General features: G+C 36.9%; 1 protein-coding gene across 4 annotated transcripts; it reads right to left on the minus strand.

Moving 5' to 3' along the window:
• Positions 1-4356: 4356 nt before the first annotated feature.
• On the minus strand, positions 4357-27243 carry LOC119792303. 4 transcript variants are annotated; one of them, XM_038298887.1, is made up of 5 exons: positions 27151-27233; positions 26720-27031; positions 26501-26630; positions 26218-26275; positions 4357-5025 (listed from the first exon to the last, which is right to left on the minus strand). In XM_038298887.1, the coding sequence occupies exons 1-5, from the start codon at positions 27230-27232 to the stop codon at positions 4864-4866; spliced, it is 744 nt and encodes a 247-aa protein (XP_038154815.1). In that variant the 5' UTR covers position 27233; the 3' UTR covers positions 4357-4863. The 4 variants fall into 4 exon arrangements, 2 of the variants coding, with proteins under 2 accessions (XP_038154815.1, XP_038154814.1); XR_005281976.1 differs by lacking the exon at positions 4357-5025 and adding an exon at positions 22579-23977 and having other exon boundaries at positions 26720-26808; positions 27151-27243; XM_038298886.1 differs by lacking the exon at positions 4357-5025 and adding an exon at positions 22579-23977.
• Between the last annotated feature and the right edge of the window lie 630 nt (positions 27244-27873).

Consider the following 27873-nt stretch of genomic DNA (forward strand, 5'->3'; position numbering starts at 1 on the left):
TAACTGCTTCTAGATAAATAATAAATGCATATCTCACCTGTGTAAAAATGCCACCCCAGGTTGGCCATATATAGTTAGCCAGAACACTGTCTACGATCTCCTCCTTTTCAGACAGTTTTCAGTTTCTTTTCTCATATGTTTAATGCATTCATTTCCTATAGATGCTGAATAAGTTGCTTGCTGCTCTACATCAACACCAATTTGTACTAAAGCGTTTTTAGAAAATATATTGTTGATCCTGAAGAAAAAATAAACAAGTCACAAAAATCAAACTTGATGCCACATTTCATGAGATCCACACGCCAGTGTATAGGATTGCTAGAATCGCCATATAAAAAGGCAAAAACAGAAATCATCTATCATACTGTAACTGTTTATATTTGATCACTGCTGCACTTTATGGAATGGAAGTGATCATTTACTGTCTGAAAAGCTGTACTAAACAAAAATTGTTTTGTATACACTCTGTGTATACATCGAGTCTAAGTCATAAACAAAACATAAACTGATAAAAGAATATTGGCTTAAAGATGAAAGGAATTTCAACTGTTGTGATTATTTAAAGCAGGTGAAGACAAAATAAAGTTATAATTAGTGGAAACATTTTCTGATATTTTTGTTTTGGCAGACATGTTTAATTTATATATATATAAAGAAAAGAAAAAATCTTTTTGTTTATGTACTGAAGTTACTCGAGTGTTGTTTGAAATCTAAATTCTGATAAAAAAAATAGTCTGCTGTAAACCTCAGCTGAAGTGTGACAGGTTTGCACGTCCAGTTTCACACTAGCAGGCGCAAAATGCTATGTGGTCTGAATGGCAAAAAACAGGAAGTTCATACAGGAAAAAAACAAAAAAAATAAGTTGACCATTTATTAGTCAACCTAACACTTTGCGTACACATTCTACCAAAGATGGCGGTTAATGTGTAAAACACCCAAATACAAAAATACTTTTGAAGGATGCAGAGCCTTTTAAATGGTTGGATTTGCTTCTGGTTCATTTCCATTGCTGGTTTCCATGTTTCCAGGCTGCTGCAATTTTGCCTGCACTAAATATCAAATGTTTTCTCTTGTTTCAAAAAAAAATCAAGAAATTTTAAAATGATTGGCTCAGCAGCAATCAAGGACAACACACGTTAAATATTTACATACCTCCTCTTCCAAAACACTAAATCAAGTTACAGATTCTACATCAAACTGACCACATCAATGCATTCTTTTTTGTCACCATGTTTTTCCACTTAAAAAAAAAATGCATGTGTGAGAACATACACAAGACCATTTCTTGTGCACGCTCTGCTTAAAAGTTGCTGTTCTCATACCTCATACAAGCTTGCTGTGTCCGAATGTCCGCCCTAACCCCTAAATTCCTCAGTCACTTTATAGAGAGGGGACTAGTGGACTTTATAGTAAACAGTTTTTTTGCTCCCCATGGGTCACATAACACCTCCTTCACTGCACCTTGCCTGCGCCATCTTTGTTATTAGTCGCTGCTGTCGGGTAGCGACAGCCTACGGCGTGGGCGGGGCCGCTGTGACAGCACCCATAGAGCTCTCCGCAGAGATATCTGCCTGTTCTGAGGCTTTTCTTTTCTTCTCATACACTTCATAGACAGTTTTCCTTTTTTCTTACGACCCTAGGCAATTTTCAAAGAACCAAAGACAGAAAGGTGAGCTTCAATGTCTGTCTGAAACTGTAGCTCACAACAGATGTACACCTGAAACTATGCTCAGAAAAAGTTAGCTGACAGGGCGAGCACAGAGGAAGGCCCTAGGTAAACATATCACCAGAATGATTGACAATTCGGAGAAACAACTATTTAGATGATCCACCCGGAAATGAAAGATTGTTCTCTATACCTTTAATTATTATTTTCAGTGGTCTTTCTCAGGAAGTTTAAAGGCATAATTAGTAGATATATTATATTCTGAATTTTAAAAGATTTATAAAAAACATTAAATTAATAGAATAAAACTCATCTGTAACTATTTCACTTTCATCTCATTTAATGTCACTTAAAGGAATAGTACACCCAAAACATGATTAGCCTTCATTTTCTACTCACCCCCATGCTGAACAACACTCTGGAGTACTTTTTTGATATCTCAAATGCATCTGGAGATCTGGGAGGCTTCTTGCTGTCTGCTGACATTCAAATAATGGAGGTCTATGGCGCCCGAGACAGAAAGGTCCACAAAAGTCCACAAAAACTTGTCAATATTCCTCCATACTGCTCGTCCAATGTAATCCAAGTGTCCTGAGTGGGTAGCATCCAGAATTTACTCGAAACGAAGTCATTTAGAACGTTTTAGAGCCTAAACAGTAGTGTATAGGATTTCCTAATAGCGCCCCCATGCGCGCTCACGATTCTACGGAAGCCGGCAGACCAAACCAGCGCATTCAGCTCGGCAAAGAACTCATGCTCTTCCTCAACACTGAAGTCCTCAGACATTCTTCTTTCGTTGTTTCTTTCTTTGCACAGGTAAACAGCACATTTCTTCTTCTACGCTTGCATTATCGGCAGACCAGACGCTGAATGCGCACCTTCTTCCGGTTTGGTCTGCCGGCTTCCGTAGAATCGTGAGCATTTTATTTCCAATACAGATATGCAGATCATTATCACTGCCTGTTTAAGAAGACAGGTAATAACAGGCTAATAATCCTTCCTTTTTTTTATCACATCAAGTTGATAGTAAATCTGCGAAACAGTAGCGTTAGCCTTATTTAGTTTGACTATAATGAAACTTTCATCATTAAAACAAAAATGTACCTATCAAAATCATTTCTATAAATCAATGCAAGTAAAAAAAAAAAAAATCAAAGCTTTGGATATTGAATGTTTCTCACCGATTGTAACATCTTCTGTGGAAAAATCCCAGAATAACCAAAAGTATAAAAATAATTGCAGCAGTCAGAGCAGAAGGAAGGATCACTCTGGAAGAATGACTCCAAACTTCCCAAATGGCATCTTCTTCATTATCTTTAGAAAATATTTTTTTTTTGTCAAAACATTGTTTAAGAGAAGCTATTAAATTTAAGTTTTATTCAGATATTTAAAATAAGTTCTTACCTTTAACTTTTATATTGAGATGGAGAATATACGTTCCATCAAACCTTGAACACTCACAGGTGTAGTTCCCACTATCAGCTCCTGTTAAATTGGTCAGGTGCAGAAACACAGTGTCATTCCATGTTCTGAGGGTTAATCTGGAGTCACACTGATGGACAAAGTCGCCTTCATCCCTGTACAGCAGACGGCACTCCTCCTTGTTTCTCTCTGTTCTGATTCTACACACTATGAGTGTGATGAAATTCAATGTTTCATTGTTGCAGATTGGAATAAGATCTGGTTCATTCCCGTTTGTTGTTTTCACAAGAATCACTGTAAATAGTAAAATATAATATATATGAATAAGTTAAAATCATAAAAAATATTCATATCTCATTATACTCAGTAAAACGAAAATAAAAGTTAATAGTTCACAACTTAAAGCGCAACTTCAAGTTAAATGGTCCCTTTACATTACCTTCACTGTCCAAAAAGCAGGCTAACTTTGGCAGAAGCAGTAAAAGAGTGATTCTCACTGCATCCATCTAAACTGCTGCACTAAAGAAAGATTGTCTAAACTACCCCCTAAACCCTCAACAGAGCATCACATTTTCATCCGAGAGAATAGTACAAAAGGATGTGACGTTTTAAAAAAAAAAAAAAAGAAAAATGTCTCTACATGAGTACTCCTCATTAAACAATAGAATTTATAAACTGGAGGTATCTCTGCAAGTTTCATTATTGCAGTTACAGTAATTGTCCTGTTTGGCCAATAGCTTGCTTAAAAACCAAAATCATTTACTATAATTATTAATCATGAAGAAAAGAGATTGAGTTCTTAGGTCACACTGCAGAGATGGAGGTCTGCTTGTCTTGTGTTATGCAACCATAGTGGGCTGGTAAGACTGAAGATGTAAATGTCATGTTTGCTTTGTGGTCTTAACTATGAAAAAGGCTGAATGCATTCTGGTAGGAGAAGAAATCAACCTCCTGCAGGCTGATGTAGATTATGTCACTGACTACTTCCTAATATGCAACTTTAACAGAACCATGTCTATAAATAGAAAAAGCAAAATACAAAAAAATATTATTTACAGTAATTATGAAAATTAGAATTAGCCAAGAGAAATGCCAAGAAAGTGAGATACAAACACACAAAACAAATTCAGATTGAAAGAGGACAGATACTTTAATTCAAGATAATTTGAGTGAAAAAAAGAATACAGTAGGTGGATTTTTCGGGAAAGTTTTATCAACCAAAGAAATTTAAAAGTAATTTATAGTGTAAAAGTTGTCCAAAGAAATATGCAAATTATGGAACAAAAGGAAAATCACATTAAACATTTGTTTAGGTTGTATAGAAAAGATAATTCCATCGATTTAAACAAAACAATTAAAAAGTAAAAGCTGAAAAGATGTAGTCATAAACAGGTCTACGGATGTCTATTGCGGTAAAGAAATGGTTTGAGCTGCTCAAAGCCAAATGTTTAACCCTTTTTAGGTGTGGTGTCCATCAACCACCTGCTAAAGCAACACACTGGTCGGATAATGAGGCTGATCTCTACAGGAAATGTCTTTGTACAGTCATCTTTAGCAGTTTGCAAAGATGCTGCTACTGCAGTGATAAGAAGTTTTATTGATTGTGCAATGAAAACTTGTATTAAAAGATTTGGACAGAATTTGTGAAAACAAACAGGAACATAAAAATACAGCATGTTACCCTCAAATACTGAATCAGTGAAAAAGTATAACCATCCTCTGATTGATTTTGCTCACTAAGGCTTATCAAGATTTCCATTTTGATAGTTTTTCTTCAAAGGTTTTCATAGATTTCATAGTTTCTGTTCACAGTTACTCTGCTTCCTGCTGAGGTTCTTTCTGTTTCCTGTTGATGGTGACCAGAAGAAACTGTTTGGTAGAGATCTGCTGTTGGCTGCTGAAGACTTCTGTACAATTCATTTGAGTTTTCTTCACCCTAAGGAAGAAGAAACAGAAATCATTTGGTCACTCTGGAGACAGTAAACATTTCATGAGTTGTTAAATTAGTTCATTAAAAGGAGTTAATTATGATTATTTTAACATACTAAGTAAATTAGTCTGTTTTGTTTTTTGGTGTATTAAAAAAGGTCTGCTGATAGTTTCAATACAGAGAAGACCTACTTTGCTCACTAAACTTCGATGTCCTCTAAATGCAACTGCGCTCAAGATCTGTTTACTGATACTATTTCAAAATCTACATGTAAAAGGCTACGCTTTAGGTCTTTAACTTGCATGTGAGTTTCAAATTGCAAGTACAAATTTTGGCAGGATAGTTCTTCCTCTCAGCTGATGAGTCTCATATTTATGTTTGCCGATCTCATTTTTGTATTTGCAGGACAAATCTGCTAAGCATTCATGCAATATAGGGCATTTGCAGCCCTCAGTAACTGTTCTTATCTCTGTGGTCTTACATCCTACTCTGAAGACTGGCTCAAGACTGTTGCAAGCACTGTTCACCAAACATAACTTGCAGCACACATCTTACAGTGTCAAATATTTAAGACGACGAGCGTAAAGCCAAAAAAATATGAATTTGGCATCCCAAGTCTTCATTGTGGATGTTAAGTTGCAAAAGGTGTGTTTGTGTCTGCATTTCGTTACCTATAATTTTTTATATAACAAGATTTTTATATTATATTAAATCATAGTAGTAATCACTAAAAAGCCATTTTAGACACTAACTGCTTGTAGATAAGTAATAAATGCATATCTCAACTGTGTAAAAATGCCACCCCAGGTTGGCCATTTATAGTTAGCCAGACCACTGTCTATGTTCTCCTCCTTTTCAGTCAGTTTTCAGTTTCTTTTCTCATATGTTTAATGCATTCATTTCCTATAGATGCTGATTAAGTTGCTTGCTGCTCCACATCAACACCAATTTGTACTAGAGCATTAAAAAAATTATATTGTTGATCCTGAAGAACAAAAAGAAAACAAGTCACAAAAACCAAACTTGATGCCACATTTCATGAGATCCACACGCCAGTGTATAGGATTGCTAGAATCACCATATAAAAAGGCAAAAAGAGAAATCATCTATCATACTGTAACTGTTTATATTTGATCACTGCTGCACTTTATGGAATGGAAGTGTTCATTTACTGTCTGAAAAACTGTACTAAACAAAAATTGTTTTTTATACACTCTGTGTATACATCAAGTCTAAGTCATAAACAAAACATAAACTGATAAAAAGAATATTGGCTTGAAGATAAAAGGAATTTCAACTGTTGTGATTATTTAAAGCAGGTGAAGACAAAATAAAATTATACATACTGGAAAAATTTTCTGATATTTTTGTTTTGGCAGATTATATATATATAAAGGAAAGAAAAAAATCGTAGTGTTTATGCAATGAAGTTACTCGAGTGTTGTTTGAAATCTAAATTCTGATAAAAAAAAAAAGTCTGCTGCAAACCTCAGCTGAAGTGTGACAGGGTTGCAGGTCCAGTTTCACACTAGCAGGCGAAAAATGCTATGTGGTCTGTGTGGCAAAGAAACAGGAAGTTCATACGGGAAAAAAACAAAAAAAAATAAGTTGACAATTTATTGGTCAGCCTAACACTTTGCATACACATGCTGCTAAAGATGGCGGTTAATGTGTAAAACACCCAAATATAAAAAATACTTTTGAAAGTTGCTGAGGCTTTTAAATTGTCAGATTTTTTTCTGGTTCATTTCCATTGCTGGTTTCCATGTTTCCAGGCTGCTGCAATTTTGTCTGCACTAAATATCAAATGTTTTCTCTTGTTTCAAAAAACCAAGAAACTCTAAAATGATTGGCTCAGCAGCAATCAAGGACAACACACTTTAAATATTTACATACCTCCTCTACCAAAACACTAAATCAAGTCACAGATTCTACATCAAACTGACCACATCAATGCATTTTTTTTGTCACCATGTTTTTCCACTTTAAAAAAAAATGCATGTACGAGAAGATACACGAGACCATTTCTTGTGCATGCTCTGCTTAAAAGTTGCTGTTCTCATACCTCATACATGCTTGCTGTGTCCGAATGTCCACCCTAACCCCTAAATTCCTCAGTCACTTTATAGAGAGGGGACTAGTGGACTTTATAGTAAACTGTTTTTTGCTCCCCATGGGTCACATAACTCCTCCTTCACTGCACTGTGCCTGCGCCATCTTTGTTATTAGTCGCCACTGTCGGGTAGCGACAGCCTATGGCGTGGGCGGGGCTGCTGTGACAGCACCCATAGAGCTTTGCACGGAGAGCTCTCCGCAGACATATCTGCCTGTTCTGAGGCTTTTCTTTTCTTCTCATACACTTTGTAGACACTTTTCCTTTTTTCTTACGACCCTCGGCCATTTTCAAAGAACCAAAGACAGAAAGGTGAGCTTCAATGTCTGTCTGAAACTGCAGCTCACAACAGATGTACACCTGAAACTATGCTCAGAAAAAGTTAGCTGACAGGGCGAGCACATAGGATGACCTTAGGTAAACATATCACCAGAATGATTGACAATTCGGAGAAACAACTATTTAGATGATCCACCCGGAAATGAAAGATTGTTCTCTATACCTTTAATTATTATTTTCAGTGGTCTTTCTCAGGAAGTTTAAAGGCATAATAAGTAGATATATTATATTCTGAATTTTAAAAGATTTATAAAAACATTAAATTAATAGAATAAAACTAATCTGTAACTATTTCACTTTCATCTCATTTAATGTCACTTAAGGTCAGGTAGTGAGGAAAACAAAGATTGTATGTCTCTGTTCAATAAAAAGATATTCATCCTTTGAATCAACTCAGGGTATTATTATTTTCAGAATTGATTTCATAGTTTTGCAATAAGGCTGTTGAATAAAGTAATTTTCTTTCTGATGAAGGTGCTGTATGGCTCAACTACAACCAAATCCTGCAGAACAAGACATAAAGAAAGGGGAGTTTAAATATATTAGTATATGAATAATTAAAAGGTCTGCATTTATGTATTGTGTATTTTACCTCATTTGGACTGTAAGTGCGTGATTCTGGTTCCTCTCTGTTAAGAAATACAATATGCATTTTATTTCCATTACAGATATGCAGATCATTATCACTGCCTGTTTAAGAAGACAGGTAATAATAAGCTTATAATCCTTTCCTTTATTCATCACATCAAGTTGATATTAAATCTGCAAAACAGTAGCAATAGCCTCATTTAGTTTGATTATAATGAAACGTTCATCATTAAAACAAAAACAAACCTGTCAAAATCTTTTCTATAAATCAATGCAAGTAAAAAAAGAAAAAAAAATCAAAGCTTTGGATATTGAATGTTTCTTACCGGTTGTAACATCTTCTGCAGAAAAATCCCAGAATAACCAAGAGTATAAAAATAACTGCAGCAGTCAGAGCAGAAGGAAGGATCACTCTGGAAGAATGACTCCAAACTTCCCAAATGTCCTCTTTTCCATTATCTATAGAAAATGATTTTTTTTGAAAAACCGTGTTTAAGAGAAGCTTAAATTTAAGTTTTATTCAGACATTTAAAATGAGTGCTTACCTTTAACTGTTATATTGAGACTGAGAATATACGTTCCATCAACTTTTGAACACTCACAGGTGTAGTTCCCATTATCAGCTGGTGTTAATCTGGTCAGTTGCAGAAACACAGTGTCATTCCATGTTTTGAGGGTGAATCTGGAATCACACTCATGAACAAAGTCGCCTTCATTAATGTAGAGCAGATTGCACTCCTCTTTGTTTCTCTCTGTTCTGATTCTACACACTATGAGCATGATGTTATTCGATGTTTCATTGTTGCAGATTGGAGTAAGATCTGGTTCATTCCCGGTAGTTTTTAAAACAGTTCCTACAAAGAGTAGGTTGGAATTAATCAGTGAAAATAAAAAATAAAAAATGAATTTGAAACCAAAAGTTTCAAGTTCAAAACAAGTCAAAATACAATTTATAGAGAATGAATCTCTTTACATTACCTTCACACTCGAAAGAAGCTAGCAAAACAAGGCAGAAGCAGTAAAAAGCTGATTATCAATGTATCCATCTGACGAGCTGCCCTTGGAGGATTGATGTACTGCAAGACAGAGGTGTAAACTACCTTCTGAACTCTGGGTTCACCAAACCAAAGCTTGTCATCACTCAAAATGTTACAAGAGGATGTGAAACCTTTTCTGAAAAAGGAAACATGTCTACATTCTTCTCTCTGAAACAGTAGAATACACAAACTGAAAATAAATCCGCATATCTAACTACTATAGTTTAATTATCCTATTTACCTAAAACTATAATTTTTCGTCACAATTTATAACAGATTCTTTGTATTGGAGGAAAAGCATCAGTCCAAACACCTAAAGTTGAAAATGTCATGTTTGTTTGGTGGTCTTTACACATTTAGAAGCTCGAATGCAAGCTGCTAAAAAAACTGTACCCCTTTCCGCTGTTCCTCTTTATCTTGATCCTTCACACTATCAGTGTGATATCTGATGTTTCATTGGTGCAGATCGGAGTAAAATCTTGTTCTTTATCAATTATTTTAAGAGTTACTGCAAACAGTAAATTAGAATTAATATATATGAGTGGAAATTGTTAATTCAGATCCATGACACACTGCATTTTTAACCACATTCTGAAATGTTTCCAGCAGTATATCACTTCTTCTTATTCAAAGTAATAAAAAGTAATGTTAATTGAAATTAGCTTAGATATGATAAAAGCCAAGAGGCAAGATACAAATACACAACACAAATTCTGACTGAAAGAGGGCAGGTCCTTTGACTAAAAAAAAAGTTAAGGTGACAGTTAATGAATGAATTAGATAATAAAATGGAAGAAAAATAAAAGTAAAATAAAAGCAATAAAAAAAACATGTGTAAGACAAATAAAACAATTGGACCACAATTTTAAAGTAATAATACCTCAGTTAACAGTTTAACTTCAACAGTCAAAAACAGCTCTTAACAAATGGGTTTTTAAATTTGAATTTAAATTAGAATTTAAAAAAGTACTGTACTCAGGCTTTCAGCACTTTTACAGTCTTCTGGGAGTTTGTTCCAGGTGTTATTAAATACTGACAAAGAATAAACTAAAGTGACCAGAAAAGTGACCAAGTGACTTTTAGAGATGTATACAAATTATATTAAAAAGTCAAAATAAGGTAAATTCTTTCTTTAAATGACAGAAAAGATGCCATCTATCTAAACAACATAAATAAAAGTGAAAGCTGTAAAGGTTTCCACTTAAACAAGTCTTAACAAGGTTTATTCCAGTGTATCTTTCTTACCAAACATGAGAACAAAATAAAGCCTAATGCTCATCAAAACTGTGTTTATCTTGACATGTTTTTAGTTAAAAGGTTTTAATAGATTTCACAATTCCAAATACATCTTGGTTGACAGTTATTCTATTGGTAGTGGAGGTTGTTTGGTTTTCTTGTGATGGTGAACAGTTGAGATCGTTTGGTAGTGATCATTTGTTGGCCGTTGTAGACCCCTGTACAATTCATATGAGTTCTCTTCATCCTAAGCAAGAAGAAAGAGAAATATTTTTTGTTTCTTTGCTGGAAGGAAATATATAGTAAAAGGCAACAGTTAAGATTAATTATTGTTGTTAAATATGTTTTAAGTGACTATGTAAATCAACAGTTAAGATCCTTAATTACAATAAGGCACATTCAGATCTAATCTTGTTACTGCACCTAGATGTCCTGTAAGTGCAACAGTGCCATCTTTTGGGTATTTTCTAGAATACCTGCAGCATAAAGGGATTATTTCAAGCCGGGCAAACACAGTACGATTTTTTTTCCATTCGTGCGAGAATTTTTTATGTTCAGGCAGAGTTTATGCCTCATTGTGCGTCGTGCGTTGTGTAGTATACAGGGGGTAATGAGGGGCTATAAGCCTCTCACGAGCACCTCCCGATCAGAAATCATAAGGTCGGGAGAAAATCAAAAATGTTTGAAATTCAGTCGCCATCATAAGGTGTTCGTGGGCAAATCCTGCAAAGAACAACAAAGGAGTTCTTCATCCTCTTCTTCTAGATTGATGAGTCTGAGCAGCGGCATCTCTCGGTCCTCAGTCCGACATGTGGTTTTGGATATGCAGTGTGAGCAGTTAGATTGCATCAGAGCGTCGGGCCTTACAGTTTGAGAACAAACATTGTGAGCTTTAAACTATTAAACCTTGCAGTTTCGTCGTACAGTTTGAGCTGTAGCTGCGTGCAACGATTGGAAATATTGTACAGTGTATGTCTGGCTTAACGTTTCTGCTCTTTGAGCTGTTATATGTATTGAACCAAAAACAATATTAACCTTCCTACAGAGTTAGCGAACGTTAACTTAGCAACAGAAAGGGGTTTATAGCTTGTTAATGATACAGAAGAGAAGGTTTTATTTGTGGTTTATGGTAAAGTTACTCAGTATGTTTGGTCTTATTCAGTAGCGGCTGGGGAAAAATATTTTTGGTGGGGCTGATATAGCCTAGTGTATGTCTTCAACTAATCCAGAGTAAGAATTCAAATAAACAATTGGATAATAATAGTAATTATTTAATTTACTATATGATAACAGTAACAGTGATGATTTTGGTTACTGTGACGGGGTTCTTTGGCCTCCAAGAATCCAGGCTCAGTTGGGTTACCGGTGTTGGTGATTTATTGTGCTCAAAAACTCAAAACAAAAGGGTGCAAAAGAAACTAAACATAAACAAGATACTCTGGGCCTCAGCCTCCCTCCAGTTACCAGCAATGTAACAATCAAAACAGAAAACAAAAATGGCCGCTCTTCTTCCCACAGCCCTCATTGAATAGTTTAAGCCCCTCCCCTCATAAATCCTTCTCATAAATCAGTTTTGTCCATATATGACCTCCACAAAAACAATTGATGTACAAAAACAAATATTTTTTTCAACTTAATTCCTTTACACAGATTCATTCAATTACACCAAACTTTTAAACATAAAATAATAAAAAAAAATAATCTGACAAACATTTAGCGAGTCAAGTGTTGGTGATGTCACTACCGCATTCCAACAACTCTGGCGTTTTAACCGCTTACTGAGCGTTGCCTTGGGTTTGAACCCAGCAAAGACGCAGCCAGACTGAAGAGATGGCAAGTCCCCCTAGCATACTCACGTACACCCCCCCAACCCCCCCACCCACCCACCCCCCAAACACACACACACGGTTAACCTTACTGAAATATTTAGTGTGCACCCTCAATACGCCAGCAGGTAACCAGGAACAGCTTGTGTGTTTTAAGTTAATGGACCGCTACTGTAGGGCTCAGCACGAGTGTATTGGTCCTCACAAGCACAGTATAACAGGAATGTGTGTGTGGCACGCAAAGTTAGAGAGGTTGTTTTAAATGACGAGGTGGATTCGTCACAGTCACAATAACCTTGGCATGAAATTTTCATATCCTACAACAGGGATGTTCTTTTGTAGCCTGGGTGCCATTCCGAACTTAGTCCCGTGCGGGCGAGTATGCCCGCACAATATCTGGCGATCCAATCAAATTGTCAGGGCGGGCTTTATACGATGATGGATAGATGATCAAGAGTAACGTAATCAACCACGTGACCAAAGCACGCATGGGAAACAAAAAAAAACGGCTGCCGCTGGAGAGTTGAGGTGTGTAGATTCTGCTATTAGGTCTGTTCTAGAAGATATCGACAGCAAATTAATTTTAAAAGAGGAACAGAGAAACGCAATCAAGGCTCATCTTCTTATTCTAGGCGTGCAACTGCACGCTTTGATTTTTGTTGACAACAACTGTGCCTGGCTTAACATACGTCACGCACTCCGTTGCTCTTATTGGTTGTAGGTCTATCCAATTGAGTGCAGAGGCATTTTTTTCCTGGTTCATTCGAAACACGCCCCATAATCACAGCTCTATGGAGAAGTATCAGACTCATATTCTGACTAGAATTGAGTAGGACTACGTCAGGCTAGTTCTTTTGGCGAACGGGTAGATAAATAAGGATCTCACCGAATTTGGTGGAAGCTGCACCTCGCTCATTACGTTCGCCATCGTCCCTCTAATTGTCTGCACCTGCGCATTGGGTGCAGAAGCCTGTTAAAGGGCAGTATTTTCAGAGCCCAAAGACCATAAAATTCTGAGACGTTGATTTGCCATTAAATTATTAAATTGACCTAGCAATAGTACATGATTGACAGATTATCTGCACATGTGGGGCAGTCTGATCAGAGCCCCAAGACAGAGACGGTAGGAGTCTGTCTGTGGAAATCCACAAATGAATGACAGTAGGTAGGGAAATGTAGTTTATATAATTTGTTTTGCTTATAGGTACACACTCTAGAGAGTAAAACTGACATTTATGAGTTAATTTGTAAAAATATATTTTACATTTCTCTCTTCTTATCAGGGAGGGCGGTGCCCTAGCGCCCCCTATTGGCCGGCCGCCGCTGGTAGGGCCCCTTCTCTCCTTCACACAACACTTTATGTCAAGATAAAATCAGTGGCAGTGTAGCTGAATTTCAACTAACAACTTTATTTCTGGGGAGAGGTGCTTAACCCTTTAGCAACAGTGCCTGATGGTTGTTTTTCTTTAAAGAAAAAAAAAAATAACCTCAAAGTAAATAATAATGAGCCTCTCTATTCTTCACATGATGCAACAAATTTGTAAAGAAAAATGCAAAATCAGGGTTCTGTGCCAAATAGCCAACTGAAAGAATTTCCTTAGAGCTAAGTCTCATTTCATTTAATGTCAGACAGTGAGAAGTAAAACAGAGATTATATGATTTCATTTAGTATGCAAAAAGAGGTGGTTTATCCTAAAAAACTGTTCATTCAAGTGGAAATACCTGTGTTATCAGAATTATTTTCATAGATGTGCAATAAATCTGTTGAATAAATTCCATTTTCTTTCTGAGTATAGATGTTGTACGGCTCAATTTCAGACAAATCCTGCAAACCAAGACGTGCATAAAATTAGTTAGGAAGCCAGCAATTGTGATGAAATAAAAGATAGTAATTTTATTTATATGTAACATACCTGGTTTGGATGATGGCTACAGGATTCTGGTTGCTCTCTGTTAGGAAATATAAGAATTTTGTATCAAATTAAGATATATAGATAACTGTCATTTCATATTTTGTAAGACAGTAAATTAAGTACCTTTCTCTACTTTATAAACCTAAGCATATATTAAAATCTGTGTACAAGTGCCCTTATTTGGTTTTACTTGGATAGGTGAACATTTATCCTTTTATAAAAAGGGGTAATTATTAAAATATATATTTTAAAATCTGTTAGTGAAAAAATAACAATAGTTTCTTACAGATGGTAACATTTTCTCAGGACAAATCCTAGAATGACCACAAGTAGGATCATAAACAGAACTGCAGCAGTCAGAGCAGAAGGAAGAGAAGTACCGCTGCAAAGGTCTTCTGCTGCATTAGATTAAGAAAAGAAGTTTAAAAAAGATTCAGAGATCCTTACTGATATAGGTTTGATACCACCAATATAAATGTGCTCACTTTTAACTGTGATGTTGAGGTGAAGAATATACGTTCCGTTAAGATTTGAACACTCACAGGTGTAGTTTCCATTATCAGCTGCTGTTAAATTGGTCAGGTGCAGAAACACAGTGTCCTTCCGTTTTTTAAGGCTGAACCTGGAGTCGCACTCATGAACAAAGTCATCTCCATACTGGTACAGCAGAAGGCACTCCTTGCCACTGTTCCTATTTGTTCTGATCTTACAGACTATCAGTGTGATGATAAGTGATGTTTCATTGGTGCAGATTGGTGTAAAATCTGGTTCTTTTCTGACAGTTTTCAAAACAGTCACTGCAAACAGTAAATGAGAATTAATCAGTGAATATGATAAAAAGGTAATTCTGACCATATTATAATTCAGCAACAGAAGATGAATGTTCCTAATTTAAAACAATTCAAAATAAAGCTGACAGACATGTTATCTCTTTACAATACCTTCGCTGTCAAAAGAGCTTGCAGAACATGGCAGAAACAGTAAAAGGCTGATCCTCATTGCATCCATCTGACCTGCTGCCCTATGAGGGTTTGCAGTGCTGCAAGACAGAATTTTAAACTATCCCCTGAACTCTGAGCTACATGAATTCACACATGGTCATCTCTAACAATGTAACAAGAGGATGTGAAACCTTTCTGAAAAAGGAAACACGTCTACGTGCTTCTCTATGAAGCGGTAGAAACTACAAAGTGAATGTAAACCTACAGTTCTCATCAATAAAGTTTTATATTATTCTTTGCTCAAAAGTTAACCTAAAACTAGAACCATCAACTATTATATATTAACAATTATTTACATGACATGACATCAAACACCATTGCTGGATCTACCTTGTTTTCTGCTTGAACTGTGGCTTAGTAAGACTAAGTTTGAAAATGTCATGTTTGCAGTTTGGTCTTTAAATATTTAGAAACTTCAATGCAAGCTGTTAAAAAAAACCTGCAACAATAATCCAACAAATTAGACTAAGTATCTTTAAACATGCACATATCCTGTCCCAAACAGTACAATAACCACAACAGTAAAAACTCTCCTATGGTATAATATTATTTTATACAGTACAGTATTGATTGATATTATATCACATCAAAATCATCAATGAAAAAAAAGGTGTAAAAGTAAGGCACAAATCAAGAAAATCTGATAAGTGCAATATCTTGTATTGCATGCAATTGTGCATACACATGGGGGAATGTATGCATGTATATCTATGTAGTGCATGTATGCTGTACAGATGCATGTTATGTACTAGTTATACATACATAATTCTCTTTACTTTAAGATACTTATATATTTTTCTATATTATTTTATCATGATCTATCTGCATCTTTTATCTACTACTGGTTTATCTCATCCATTCTAAAGCCCTTATAATCATGCAAAATGCAATCTATCAAAATCATGCACAATGTGCTATTTCCAAAAATTCATGCACCTCTGAGTAATCTTTTCCCTGTCCATCAATATTCTTATGGTGCATTTTGGTTGAAATGTTTTCATAAATTTCTGAATCCTTGTCAACTTCCAGATTTCCCAGGGCAGCATTTCCGTGGTGGCTGAGGTTGCATAGGCTTCTGGCTGATGGTGACCAAACAACACAGTTTGGTACAGTACAGGTGCTGGTCATAAAATTAGAATATCATGAAAAAGTAGATTGATTTCAGTAATTCCATTTAAAAAGTGAAACTTGTATATTATATTCATACATTACATACAAACTCATATATTTCAGATGTTTATTTTGTTTAATTTTGATGATTACAAATGACAACAAATGAAAATCTCAAATTCATCATATCAGAAAATTAGAATATTGTGAAAAGGTTCAAAATTGATGGCCCCTGGTGCCACACTCTAATCAGCTAATTAACTCAAACCACCTGCAAAAGCCTTTAAATGGTCTTTCAGTCTAGTTCTATAGGCTACACAATCATGGGGAAGACTGCTGACTTGACAGTTGTCCAAAAGACGACCATCGACACCTTGCACAAGGAGGGCAAGACACAAAAGGTCATCGCTAAAGAGGCTGGCTGTTCACAGAGCTCAGTGTCCAAGCACATTAATAGAGAGGCGAAGGGAAGGAAAAGATGTGGTCGAAAAAAGTGTACAAGCAAGAGAGATAACCGCACCCTGGAGAGGATTGTGAAACAAAACCCATTCAAAAATGTGGGGGAGATTCACAAAGAGTGGACTGCAGCTGGAGTGAGTGCTTCAAGAACCACCACACACAGACGTATGAAAGACATGGGTTTCTGCTGTCGCATTCCTTGTGTCAAGCCACTCTTGAACCACAGACAGCGTCAGAAGCGTCTTGCCTGGGCTAAAGAGAAACAGGACTGGACTGCTGGTGAGTGGTCCAAAGTCATGTTCTCTGATGAAAGTAAATTTTGCATTTCCTTTGGAAATCAAGGTCCCAGAGTCTGGAGGAAAGAAGAGAGGCACTTCATCCACGTTGCTTGAAGTCCAGTGTAAAGTTTCCACAGTCAGTGATGGTTTGGGGTGCCATGTCATCTGCTGGTGTTGGTCCATTGTGTTTTCTGAGGTCCAGGGTCAACGCAGCCACATACCAGGAAGTTTTAGAGCACTTCATGCTTCCTGCAGCTGACCAACTTTTTGGAGATGCAGATTTCATTTTCCAACAGGATTTGGCACCTGCACACAGTGCCAAAGCTACCAGTACCTGGTTGAAGGACCATGGTATCCCTGTTCTTAATTGGCCAGCAAACTCTCCTGACCTTAACCCCATAGAAAATCTATGGGGTATTGTGAAGAAGAAGATGCAATACACCAGACCCAACAATTCAGAAGAGCTAAAAGCCACTATTAGAGCAACCTGGGCTATCATAACACCTGAGCAGTGCCACAGACTGATCGACTCCATGCCACGCCGCATTGCTGCAGTAATACAGGCCAAAGGAGGCCCAACTAAATACTGAGTGCTGTACATGCTCATACTTTTCATGTTCATACTTTTCAGTTGGCCAACATTTCTATAAATCCTTTGTTTTTATTGGTCTTCAGTAATATTCTAATTTTCTGATATGATGAATTTGAGATTTTCATTTGTTGTCATTTGTAATCATCAAAATTAAACAAAATAAACATCTGAAATATATGAGTTTGTATGTAATGTATGAATATAATATACAAGTTTCACTTTTTAAATGGAATTACTGAAATCAATCTACTTTTTCATGATATTCTAATTTTATGACCAGCACCTGTAGATGTCTGTTGGATGCTGAAGACTTGTGTACAAATCATCTGTGTCAGTTTCATCCTAAACAACAGCAGTAGTAGAAATAAAATAATTTTGTTTCTTTGAGGGGAGAAAGCATTTTAGAAACATTTTTTTTTGATAAAAGACAGTAACACTAAATCATTAAAAAATCAAAAAAAGCAAAAGTTTTGTTCTCACAGCTTTGAGCCTAATGTGGATGCTTTTGTAACAGTTTGGTGTGTGTGTTTGGATGTCCTCTGTCTGGGTATAACATCGTTACACCATTTCGTAGAATGCTTGCCGCATAAACTGGGTTTTATTTTACTGTTCTGTTCTAGAGTCATCCTGTTGTTAATCAAGCCAGAACCAATCATAACCTTTCTCAAGAAACAGTTGATGTTGATGTGGCACCCGAGAGGTGCGATCATCTTAAAAAAACCCATAAAAACCAAACAGACTGCGGCGATTGTGAGCAGGGCTTTAAAAAGTTTAATAGATTAAAGTCCAATGAAAAAAGATAAAAAGACAAGTTAAAAGGGAAAAGATTAAAACGAAAGATAAAAATCCAGATGGTGAAGAGCAGCAGAGTCAATGGCCCAGTCTGTTAAAAGACGCGCACTTGGCGGGTATAATGGAGGGCACCGTCCACCCCAGCGCTGGATCCTAGTTCCGGCACGCTGCGCGTGTGGGCCTCTCCAGCATAGCTGGCCTTAGCGAGGTCACCTCCAACACGCGCCTCCACCCCAGCGCTGGATCCTCGTTCCGGCACGCTGCGCGTGTGGGCCTCTCCACACGCGCAGCGTAGCTGGCCTGCGAGGTCTCCTCCAACACGTGCCTCTTGCCAGCGTGCCTCTGCGCATCACTCCATGACGGGCCTCTTTACCTCGCTCCGGCGTGCGTCTCTGCACCTCGCTCCGGCGCGCGTCTCTGCACCTCGCTCCGGCGCGCGTCCCTGCACCTCGCTCCGGCGCGCGTCTCTGCACCTCGCTCCGGCGCGCGTCTCTGCACCTCGCTCCGGCGCGCGTCTCTGCACCTCGCTCCGGCGCGCGTCTCTGCACCTCGCTCCGGCGCGCGTCTCTGCACCTCGCTCCGGCGCGCGTCCCTGCACCTCGCTCCGGCGCGCGTCTCTGCACCTCGCTCCTGCGCGCGTCCCTGCACCTCGCTCCGGCGCGCGTCTCTGCACCTCGCTCCGGCGCGCGTCTCTGCACCTCGCTCCGGCGCGCGTCCCTGCACCTCGCTCCGGCGCGCGTCCCTGCACCTCGCTCCGGCGCGCGTCTCTGCACCTCGCTCCAGCGGCCTCCTGCCGTCAGTCCCCAAACCTCTCCCGCTGCTTCTCTCTCACCCGCTCCGTCCGGCTCCCTCCAAGATCGGCCTTCCCATGTCCGGTGTGTCTCCCCAACCAAACAGCTGCCTTTTTAATCAGCGTCCCAGTCGGCACACTGCTTGGTTGATTGGGAACACCTGTGCCATTACTGTGGGCGTGTCCAGGTGTGAGTGGCAATGTGGCCTCCAAACGAAATCCCAAAAAACATGCAACACACCAAATTAAAAAACAAGCAAACAAGTTCAAAAATAAAGAAAATCAAAAATTAGAATACATGCAATAAACTTAACAAAAAGGCCACATTACCACATCGACTAAGTTACAGAACAAGGTTTGCAGCTGGTTCTGGATGTACAACCCTACATCCAAAGGAAACCTGCACAATTATCCAGCTAAAATGTCAGCTGTTCTCTATAATTTAGATATATAGATATATACTGGCTTTGCCCACAGGCGATACAGGCCTGGAGCACCATCTAATGGACAGGCTACAAAATTGCAGAATAAAAAAATATAATTAAATGTTTTTATTATGAAATACAATCTTTTATGATCTGGCTGAATGGCCTATTCCTACTCTGATGCTTTTTTTATTTATTTATTTAATGTTAGTATACTGATTAATTAATAATTCATTTCTGGTAATTTAGTTGTAGTTGTAAGGTTACTATACTAACAAGTGAAAAATCAAGTTAGTTAATTTCAATTGAGCATATCACAGGCACCCCTGGCCCCCCTTCTAGCTCTGCCCCTGGCTGATTGAGCCACTTTCCAGGTAACCTTTATCCAGGCTGTGTGAAACAAGTAAACCCTAAAGCATTTTACAAAGTTCCCCAGTAGAGGGATGCAGTGGTTCAGAAAATGGAAACGAGGAACTGTAGGAAATGTCCCAGTACAATAGGCATACTTTAAAAAAACACAGGAGGGCAGCAGAGCAAAAAAATAAGTAGAAACAGGACAACCATGGGGTTGTAACAACATCCTCATTTGCACATGGACTGATGTAATAATTAGTTGATTTCTATACTGTTAGTTGTAATCATTAAACGCTGATAGCCACATGATCTAAGTTTTTTCATGTACATATATATGACAAGATTACCCACTGTTCCAGTGTTGTGGATTATCTTGTCTAAAATCATGAATTATTAATGATAATTTCCTATTATAACTTTTGAGAGTTATTCACAGTCACATACGAATAATGTAAGTATAATATAGGTAAAACTACTGTCATCAGTCCTCTTTTTAGCCCTGGTTTAAAACTTTCTGCATATCTTAGGTTGTACTGTAGGTTGAGAATGTAAGTTTTTGCCATAAATGATACAAAAAAGATTTAATCTTGAAAAAATAAACAGTTGTTAAAGAGAAGATCTGACTACTTTTGTTCTAAATTACAATTTCAGACAAGATAATAGATTGAATTGAAGAACAGCTGAATGCTTCTTAAAGATCAAGTATTCACATCATTAAAGATGAAAACAGCATTAAAGTTGAAACAGAAACGTAATCGACATGTACATGTATCATATAATAAAGGGAAACAGATGGGAAATGTTTTGCATTTCAAAATCTAATTTATTATCTGTGTTGTGATCAACTGTTGCTGATGTAACCAAAACTGCTTCCCTCTGAAGACACACCCCCAACAAAACATGTTGACAATTTATTGGTCAATTTATTGTGCACACCTGCTGCCAAAGATGGCGGTCCATGTTCAAAACACCCAAATACAACAAATACTTTTCAAGGATGCTGAGGCTTCTTACATGTTTGGTTTATTTCCCATTCATTTCCATTTCTGGCTTCCATGTTTGCATGCTGCTGCTATTTTGCCTAAATATCTTTGACTCAAATCAAGGTATTATTATATTCAGAATTAATTTAATAGTTGTGCAATAAGGCTGTTGAATAAAGTACATTTTCTTTTTGAATGAAGGTGCTGTACGGCTCAGCTGAAACCAAATCTTGCAGAAAAAGACATGAAGAAAAAGGAGTTTAAACAATTAGTATATGAATAATAAAATGGTCTGCAATTATTTATCGTGTTATTTACCTCATTTGGACAAAAATTTCATGATTCTGATTGCTCTCTGTTAAGAAATACAATATGTATTTTATTTCCAATACAGATATACAGATCATTACCACTGCCTGTTTTATTAGACAGGTAATAATAAGCTAAAAAAAAAAAAACTCTCCTTTATTTATCACATTAAGTCGAGATAAAATCTGCAAAACTGTATGATTAGCCTCGTTTAGATTCCTCACAATGAAACTTTTATCCTTTGAAAAACCTATCAAAATCATTTCTATAAATCAATACAAGTAAAAAAACAAATAAAAGCTTTGGATATTGAATGTTTCTCACCAATTGTAACATCTTCTGTAAAAAAAAAAAATCCCAGAATAACCAAAAGTATAAAAATAACTGCAGCAGTCAGAGCAGAAGGAAGGATCACAACTCCAAACTTCATCTTCTGCATTATTTTTTAGGAAATTAGTATTTAGGAAAAATACAAAAAAAAAAAAAACTTTATTCTGACATTTAATAATATGCTTACCTTTAACTATTATTTTGAGATGGAGAATATACGTTCCATCAAGTTTTGAACACTCACAGGTGTAGTTCCCACTATCAGCTGGTGTTAAACTGGTCAGGTGCAGAAACACAGAGTCATTTCATGTTTTAAATATGAATCTGGTGTCACACTGATGGACAAAGTCGCCCTCATCCCTGTATTGCAGACGATACTCCTCTCCTTTGTTTCTCTCCGTTCTGATTCTACACACCATCAGTATGATTATTTTTGCTGTTTATTAGTGCAAAGTGGAGTAAGATCTGGTTCATTCCCCACTGTTTTCATATGAATCGCTGTAAACAGTAAAAAAATAATATGTATGAATATGTTGAAATCATAAAAACTAATTCATATCTCATTATACTTGGCTAACAGAAAATGAAAGTTCATAGTTCACAACTTAAAGCGCAACATCAAGTTAAATGGTCTCTTTATTACCTTTGTTGTTACCTTCACTGTCCAAAAAGCCCGCAAAGAATGACAGAAGCAGTAAAAGACTCTCACTGATTCTCACTGCATCCATCTAAACTGCTGCACTGAAGAGGTCATTTAAACTACCCCCTATACCCTTAACTGAGTCACACATTTCATCTCTGAAAATGGTACAAAAAAGATGAAAAAAGGAAACGTCTCTACATGAACACTACTCATTAAACAATCAAATAGATAAACTGGAAATATTTCTGCTTTTTTTATTATTACAGTTTACAGTTATTGTCCTGTTTGGTCAATAGTTTGCTTAAAAACCAAAATAACTGACTATTATTAATATTAATCTTGAAGAACGGAGATTGAGTTCTTATGTCACACTACAGAGATGGAGGACTCCTTGCTCTGCAACTACAGTGTGCTGCTAAGATTTAAGATGTAAAGGTCATATTTGCTTTGTGGTCTTAAATATAAAGAACACTGAATATAGTCTGGTAGGAGAAGAAATCATCATCCTGCAGGCTGATGAAAATGATGTCACTTGCCGCTCCCTAATATGTCTCAAACAGAACCATGTTTATAAGTAGAAAAAGCAAAATACAATAAAAACAGCATTTTTAACCACAAAATGTATTGTTTCCAGCAGTATGTCACTTTTTTTGTGTTTTACAGTAATAATGAATGTTTAATCAGATTACAATTAGCCATGAGAAGAGCCAAGAAGTTGGGATACACAAAGTTAGTTCAAACTCTGATGGAAAGAGGACAGGTCCTTCAACTCAAGATAACATTAGATATGGCTTTCTGGAAAGTTTTATGTATCAAAAAACAAAACAAAAAACAATTATAGAGTAGTAGAAGTTTTCCAAAGAAATATACAAATTATGTACAAAAGGAAAATCATGTAAAACATTTTTAGTTTGTATAGAAAAGATGATGCCATCTATTTAAACAACACAACAAAAAAGTGAAAGCTGAAAAGATGTCCCCATAAACAGGTTTATTTATGTCTGTTGTGGTTACGATATAGTTTGAGCTGCTCAAAACCAGACATTTTGACGTTTTTATGTGTGGTGTCCATCGATCACCTGCTAAAGCATTACAGCATCACAGTAATGTAATCTGACATAGTAAATGTTTGAAAAAAGGCACTTTTTGCATTCATAATGCTATAACATGTCCATTGAGTTGCACTGATAATTCCCTACTAGGACGTCAATTTTCACAAATAACATCTAGCTTAAACTGAGAAGTCCTTTTCTAAAGCCTATCTAGCAGAGTATTTATGCAACACACTAGCCATTGTTATTAAAAGCTTCTTAAAAATGTGAGGAAATTTTAGTTTAGGAAGTTGACATGGGATTTTAGTCATGAATATAGTTGCAACACACTGGTCTTATAATGTGGCCGATCTCTACAGGAAATGTCTTTGTACAGTCATCTTTAACTAGCAGCTTTGCAAAGATACTGCAGCAGCAGTAAAAAGGCATTTTATTGATGGTCCAAAACGTGTTGTATTTAATGATAAGATTCTCTCAAAACAAAAACAAACATAAAAATGCTACCATCAAACTCATTTGAAGAAGGCTTGATCTTGCTCAATAAGGGATATCAAAATGATTTAGCCTGATGTTTATCAAACAGTTCTCATCTTGACAGTTGTGGTTCAAAGGTTTTCATAGATTTCGTTGTTTCTTCTCATTTCCAGATTTTTCAGGTTCACATTTACTCTGTTGCTGACTGTGGTTCTTTCTGTTTCCTGTTGATGGTGACCAGAGGAAACTGTTTGGTAGAGATCTGTTGTTGGCTGCTGAAGACTTCTGTACATTTCATTTGAGTTTTCTTCACCCTAAGCAAGGAGAAACAGAAATCCTTTGGCCTCTCTGGAGACAGTAACATTTCAAAAGTTGTCAAAGTAGTTAATTAAAAGAAATCAATTAAGATTCTTTTAAGATACTAAGTCACTCAGTTTTTTTGTTTATTATTTTTTTGGTTTTTGGTATAATAAAGAAAGGTCTGTTCACACAGTTTAAATTCAGCGAAGATCTAGTTTGATTATAAACCCAGATGTCCTTTAAGTGCAACACCATCTTCTGGTTACTATCTAGAATAATTCCAACATAAACTTGAATTTATTGAATTGTTCTGCATTTGGATTTGAAACTTTTTTTGGTTATTTACCAATAATAAATAGCAGCCTTCCTACTGAGACAACAGGCATTAACTAAGTGACAGAAAAAGTTTAAAGCAGCTTTATGAAAAAAATTAGAGATCTAGATGTGGTTCATGGTAATACATCAAACAAACGCTCAGCTAATTTGGCTTTATTCAGTTCTGTGGACTGTGTCTTCTGGGTTTTTATGTTACCTCAAGGCAAAGTACTCAAGGATCCTTGTCATGTTAGAGTTTGAACATACACTGCCTGGCCAAAAAAAAAGTCGCCACCTGGATTCAACTAAGCAAATAGGTACGAGCCTCCTATTGGATAATTACTGCTTGAGCGATTATCTTTCAGCTGGCAACAAGTTATTTAACCCCAACTGGTGCAATGACTTTCTTCTCATTTCCTAAACAACCATGTCGAAAGAAACATCTCGTGGTCGTGGAAAAGATGTTACTCTGTTTGAGAAGGGTCAAATCATTGGCATGCATCAAGCAGAGAAAACATCTAAAGAAATTGCAGAAACTATTAAAATTGGGTTAAGAACTGTCCAACGCTGGAAGGATAGTGGGGACCCATCATCTTCAAGGAAGAAATGTGGCAGGAAAAAAATCCTGAATGATTGTGATCGGCTATCACAGGGGTGGCAAACTGGTTCCAGAAAGAGCCGCGTGGCTGCAGGTTTTCTTTCCAACCAAGCAATGGCACACCAGACTCCATTCATCTCATCAAGTGAGTCCAATCTGAACATGATGACTTGATGAGATGATTGGTGTCTGGTGTGCCATTGCTTGGTTGGAAAGAAAACCTGCAGCCACGCGGCTCTTTCTGGAACCAGTTTGCCACCCCTGGGCTATCACTTAAACCTGTTGTGAGATCAAATCGAAGAAAAACAACTTCGAACAGCTTCAATTTGCTAGGGAGCATAAAGATTGGACTGTGGAGCAATGGAAGAGTCATGTGGTCTGATGAGTCCAGATTTACCCTGTTCCAGAGTGATTGGCGAATCAGGGTAAGAAAAGAGGCAGGTGAAGTGATGCACCCACCATGCTTAGTGCCTACTGTACAAGCCTGTGGGGGCGCTGTTATGATCTGATGATTCAGCAACAGTATGTGCTCAAAGAATGAGGTCAACTGACTACCTGAATATACTGAATGACCAGGTTATTCCATCAATGGATTTTTTCTTCCCTGATGGCACAGCCTTATTCCAAGATGACAATGCCAGGATTCATCGGGCTCAATGGTGAAAGACTGGTTCAGGAAGCATGACACATCATTTTCACACATGGATTGGCCACCACAGAGTCCAGACCTCAACCCTATTGAGAATCTTTGGGAAGTGCTAGAGAGGGCTTTGCGCAGCGGTCAGCCTTTACCATCAACAATGCAAGATCTTGGTGAAAACTTAATGCAACACGGGATGGAAATAAATCTTTTGACATTGCAGAAGCGTATCGAAACAATGCCACAGCGGATGCGTGCCGTAATTAAAGCTAAAGGCGGTCCAACAAAGTATTAGAGTGAAGGGCCTTTTTTTTTGGCGGTGACTTTTTTTTTGGCCAGGCAGTGTATATTCCATAGCTGATCACAAAACTAAGTCTCCATGTTAATTGTAGGAAGCAAGTGAGTCAACTGTCCTACTGTTCCACAAGACAACCAAAAAAAATAAATAAAATTATTTACCCTATTTGTATTGCAGCCCTGGGCAACTGCCCATATGGCCTATATCAAAACCACCACTGAATGGATGAGTAAAAAGATGACTGAATAAAAAATAGCCTGCTGGACTTAACATGTTTTTCCATCTCTGAAATGGTATGAAAAGTAGCTAAGAGAAAATAATAAGGCTTTTGCAGGATTCAAAAGAATTTGAGCAAAGCATTCTATGAAGCTCAGAAATTGTTATTTATAAAATAATTACTCACTTTAGGGGCAACAGATCCTTGTACAGATGATGCAGATGCTTCAGATTTTAAACGGGTGCTTTAAATATGAAAGAAACTCCAGGTTAGTTTATTGAAATGTAGTCATCTGGAGGTTGTATGATCAAATTGTTTCAAAAAATCATAATTTTCCTTTAAAGAAGATTGAATGATTATTTATAAAATGTAGGTAGAAACCAAAGGTTACATAGAAGACTAATGGTTTTAGCACTAATATAAAACTCATAGTAGAAGAGGAACCTAGAAATATAAATTAGTTTCTCACCAGGGTAGATGTCTTCTGTGAACAAATCCCACAATAATTAAAACTATAGTAAATAAGAGAGCAGCAGCAGTCAAAGCAGAAGGAAGGGTCACTTCTGAAAAGCATCTCTCATTCTCATCTTCTCCATTATCTTCAGGAAAGCATTAGATTGGGACATAAAAAAATATTTGAGAATACTGAACTAATTAAACTTTTTCAGGTAATATGAAATATGTTTACCTTTAACTATGATGTTGAGATGAAGAATAAATATCCCATCAAGTTTTGCACACTCACAGGTGTAGTTCCCACTGTCAGCCGCAGTTAAACTGGTCAGGTGCAGAAACACAGTGTGATTCAATGTTTTAAGGGTGAACCTGGAGTCACACTGATGAACAAAGTCGCCTCCATCCCTGTACAGCAGACGGCACTCCTCTCCTTTGTTTCTCTCTGTTCTGATCTGACACGCTATAATGATGATGATATTTGATGATTCATTGGTGTAGATTGGAGTGGAATCTGGTTCTTTTCTGACCGTTTTTAAAAGAGTTACTGCAAACAGCAAATATGAATTAATCAGTTAAAATGATTCAGACCCAACAGAAACTAAAAGCTTCTAATTTAAAACAACTCAAAATGCAACTTATTGAACATTAATCTCTTTATATTACCTTTACTGTCAAAGAAGCTTGCAAAACTTGGTAGAAGCAGTAAAAAGCTGGTTGTCAGTGCATCCATCCGACCTGCTGCCATGGTAGAGTTTGCTATGCTGCACTAAAGAGAGATTTCTTAAACATAACTCTAAACATTGGGGGCCGACCTCAAAGAGGATGTGAAACCTTTCTAAAAAATGTGTTAACCTGAATAGTTGGCATTTATCTTTAAAACAATATAACACACAACACTGATGCATCACATCATATCTTATGATTGGAGTTTAACTATCATGTGGGTTTAGAGATTTGTTTAATAATTTTTTTTTTTATTTCTATGAACAACTGATAATAGATCTATGCAGTGAAGCGACTTAGATCAGATAAGATAGATTAAAGACGTCTTGTCTTGTTTACTGCAACAATAGTGGGTTAGCAGGACTGAAGATATGAATTGCTTTGTGGTTTTCAAATACATAACGAATGTGTTAACTGGAGCACTTTTCTCTTTAAAACAACAGAAAACACAAAATGAAAGCATCTCAGCAGATCCCATCATTGCAGTTAGACTGTGGGTTTAGAATCTGTTTAAGAATCTAATATTATTAATAATAACAAATAACAGATTTTTGTATTAGAGCCTCTTAGATCAGACACCATAGATCGAAGATTTTTTGCCTTGTTTTCTGCCACAGCAATGGGTCAGTAGGCCTGAAGATGTGACTGTCATGTTCGCTGTGT

Source organism: Cyprinodon tularosa, unplaced genomic scaffold (assembly GCF_016077235.1).
Source record: "Cyprinodon tularosa strain WSP-4 unplaced genomic scaffold, ASM1607723v1 ctg417, whole genome shotgun sequence".
Classification (NCBI taxonomy): domain Eukaryota; kingdom Metazoa; phylum Chordata; class Actinopteri; order Cyprinodontiformes; family Cyprinodontidae; genus Cyprinodon; species Cyprinodon tularosa.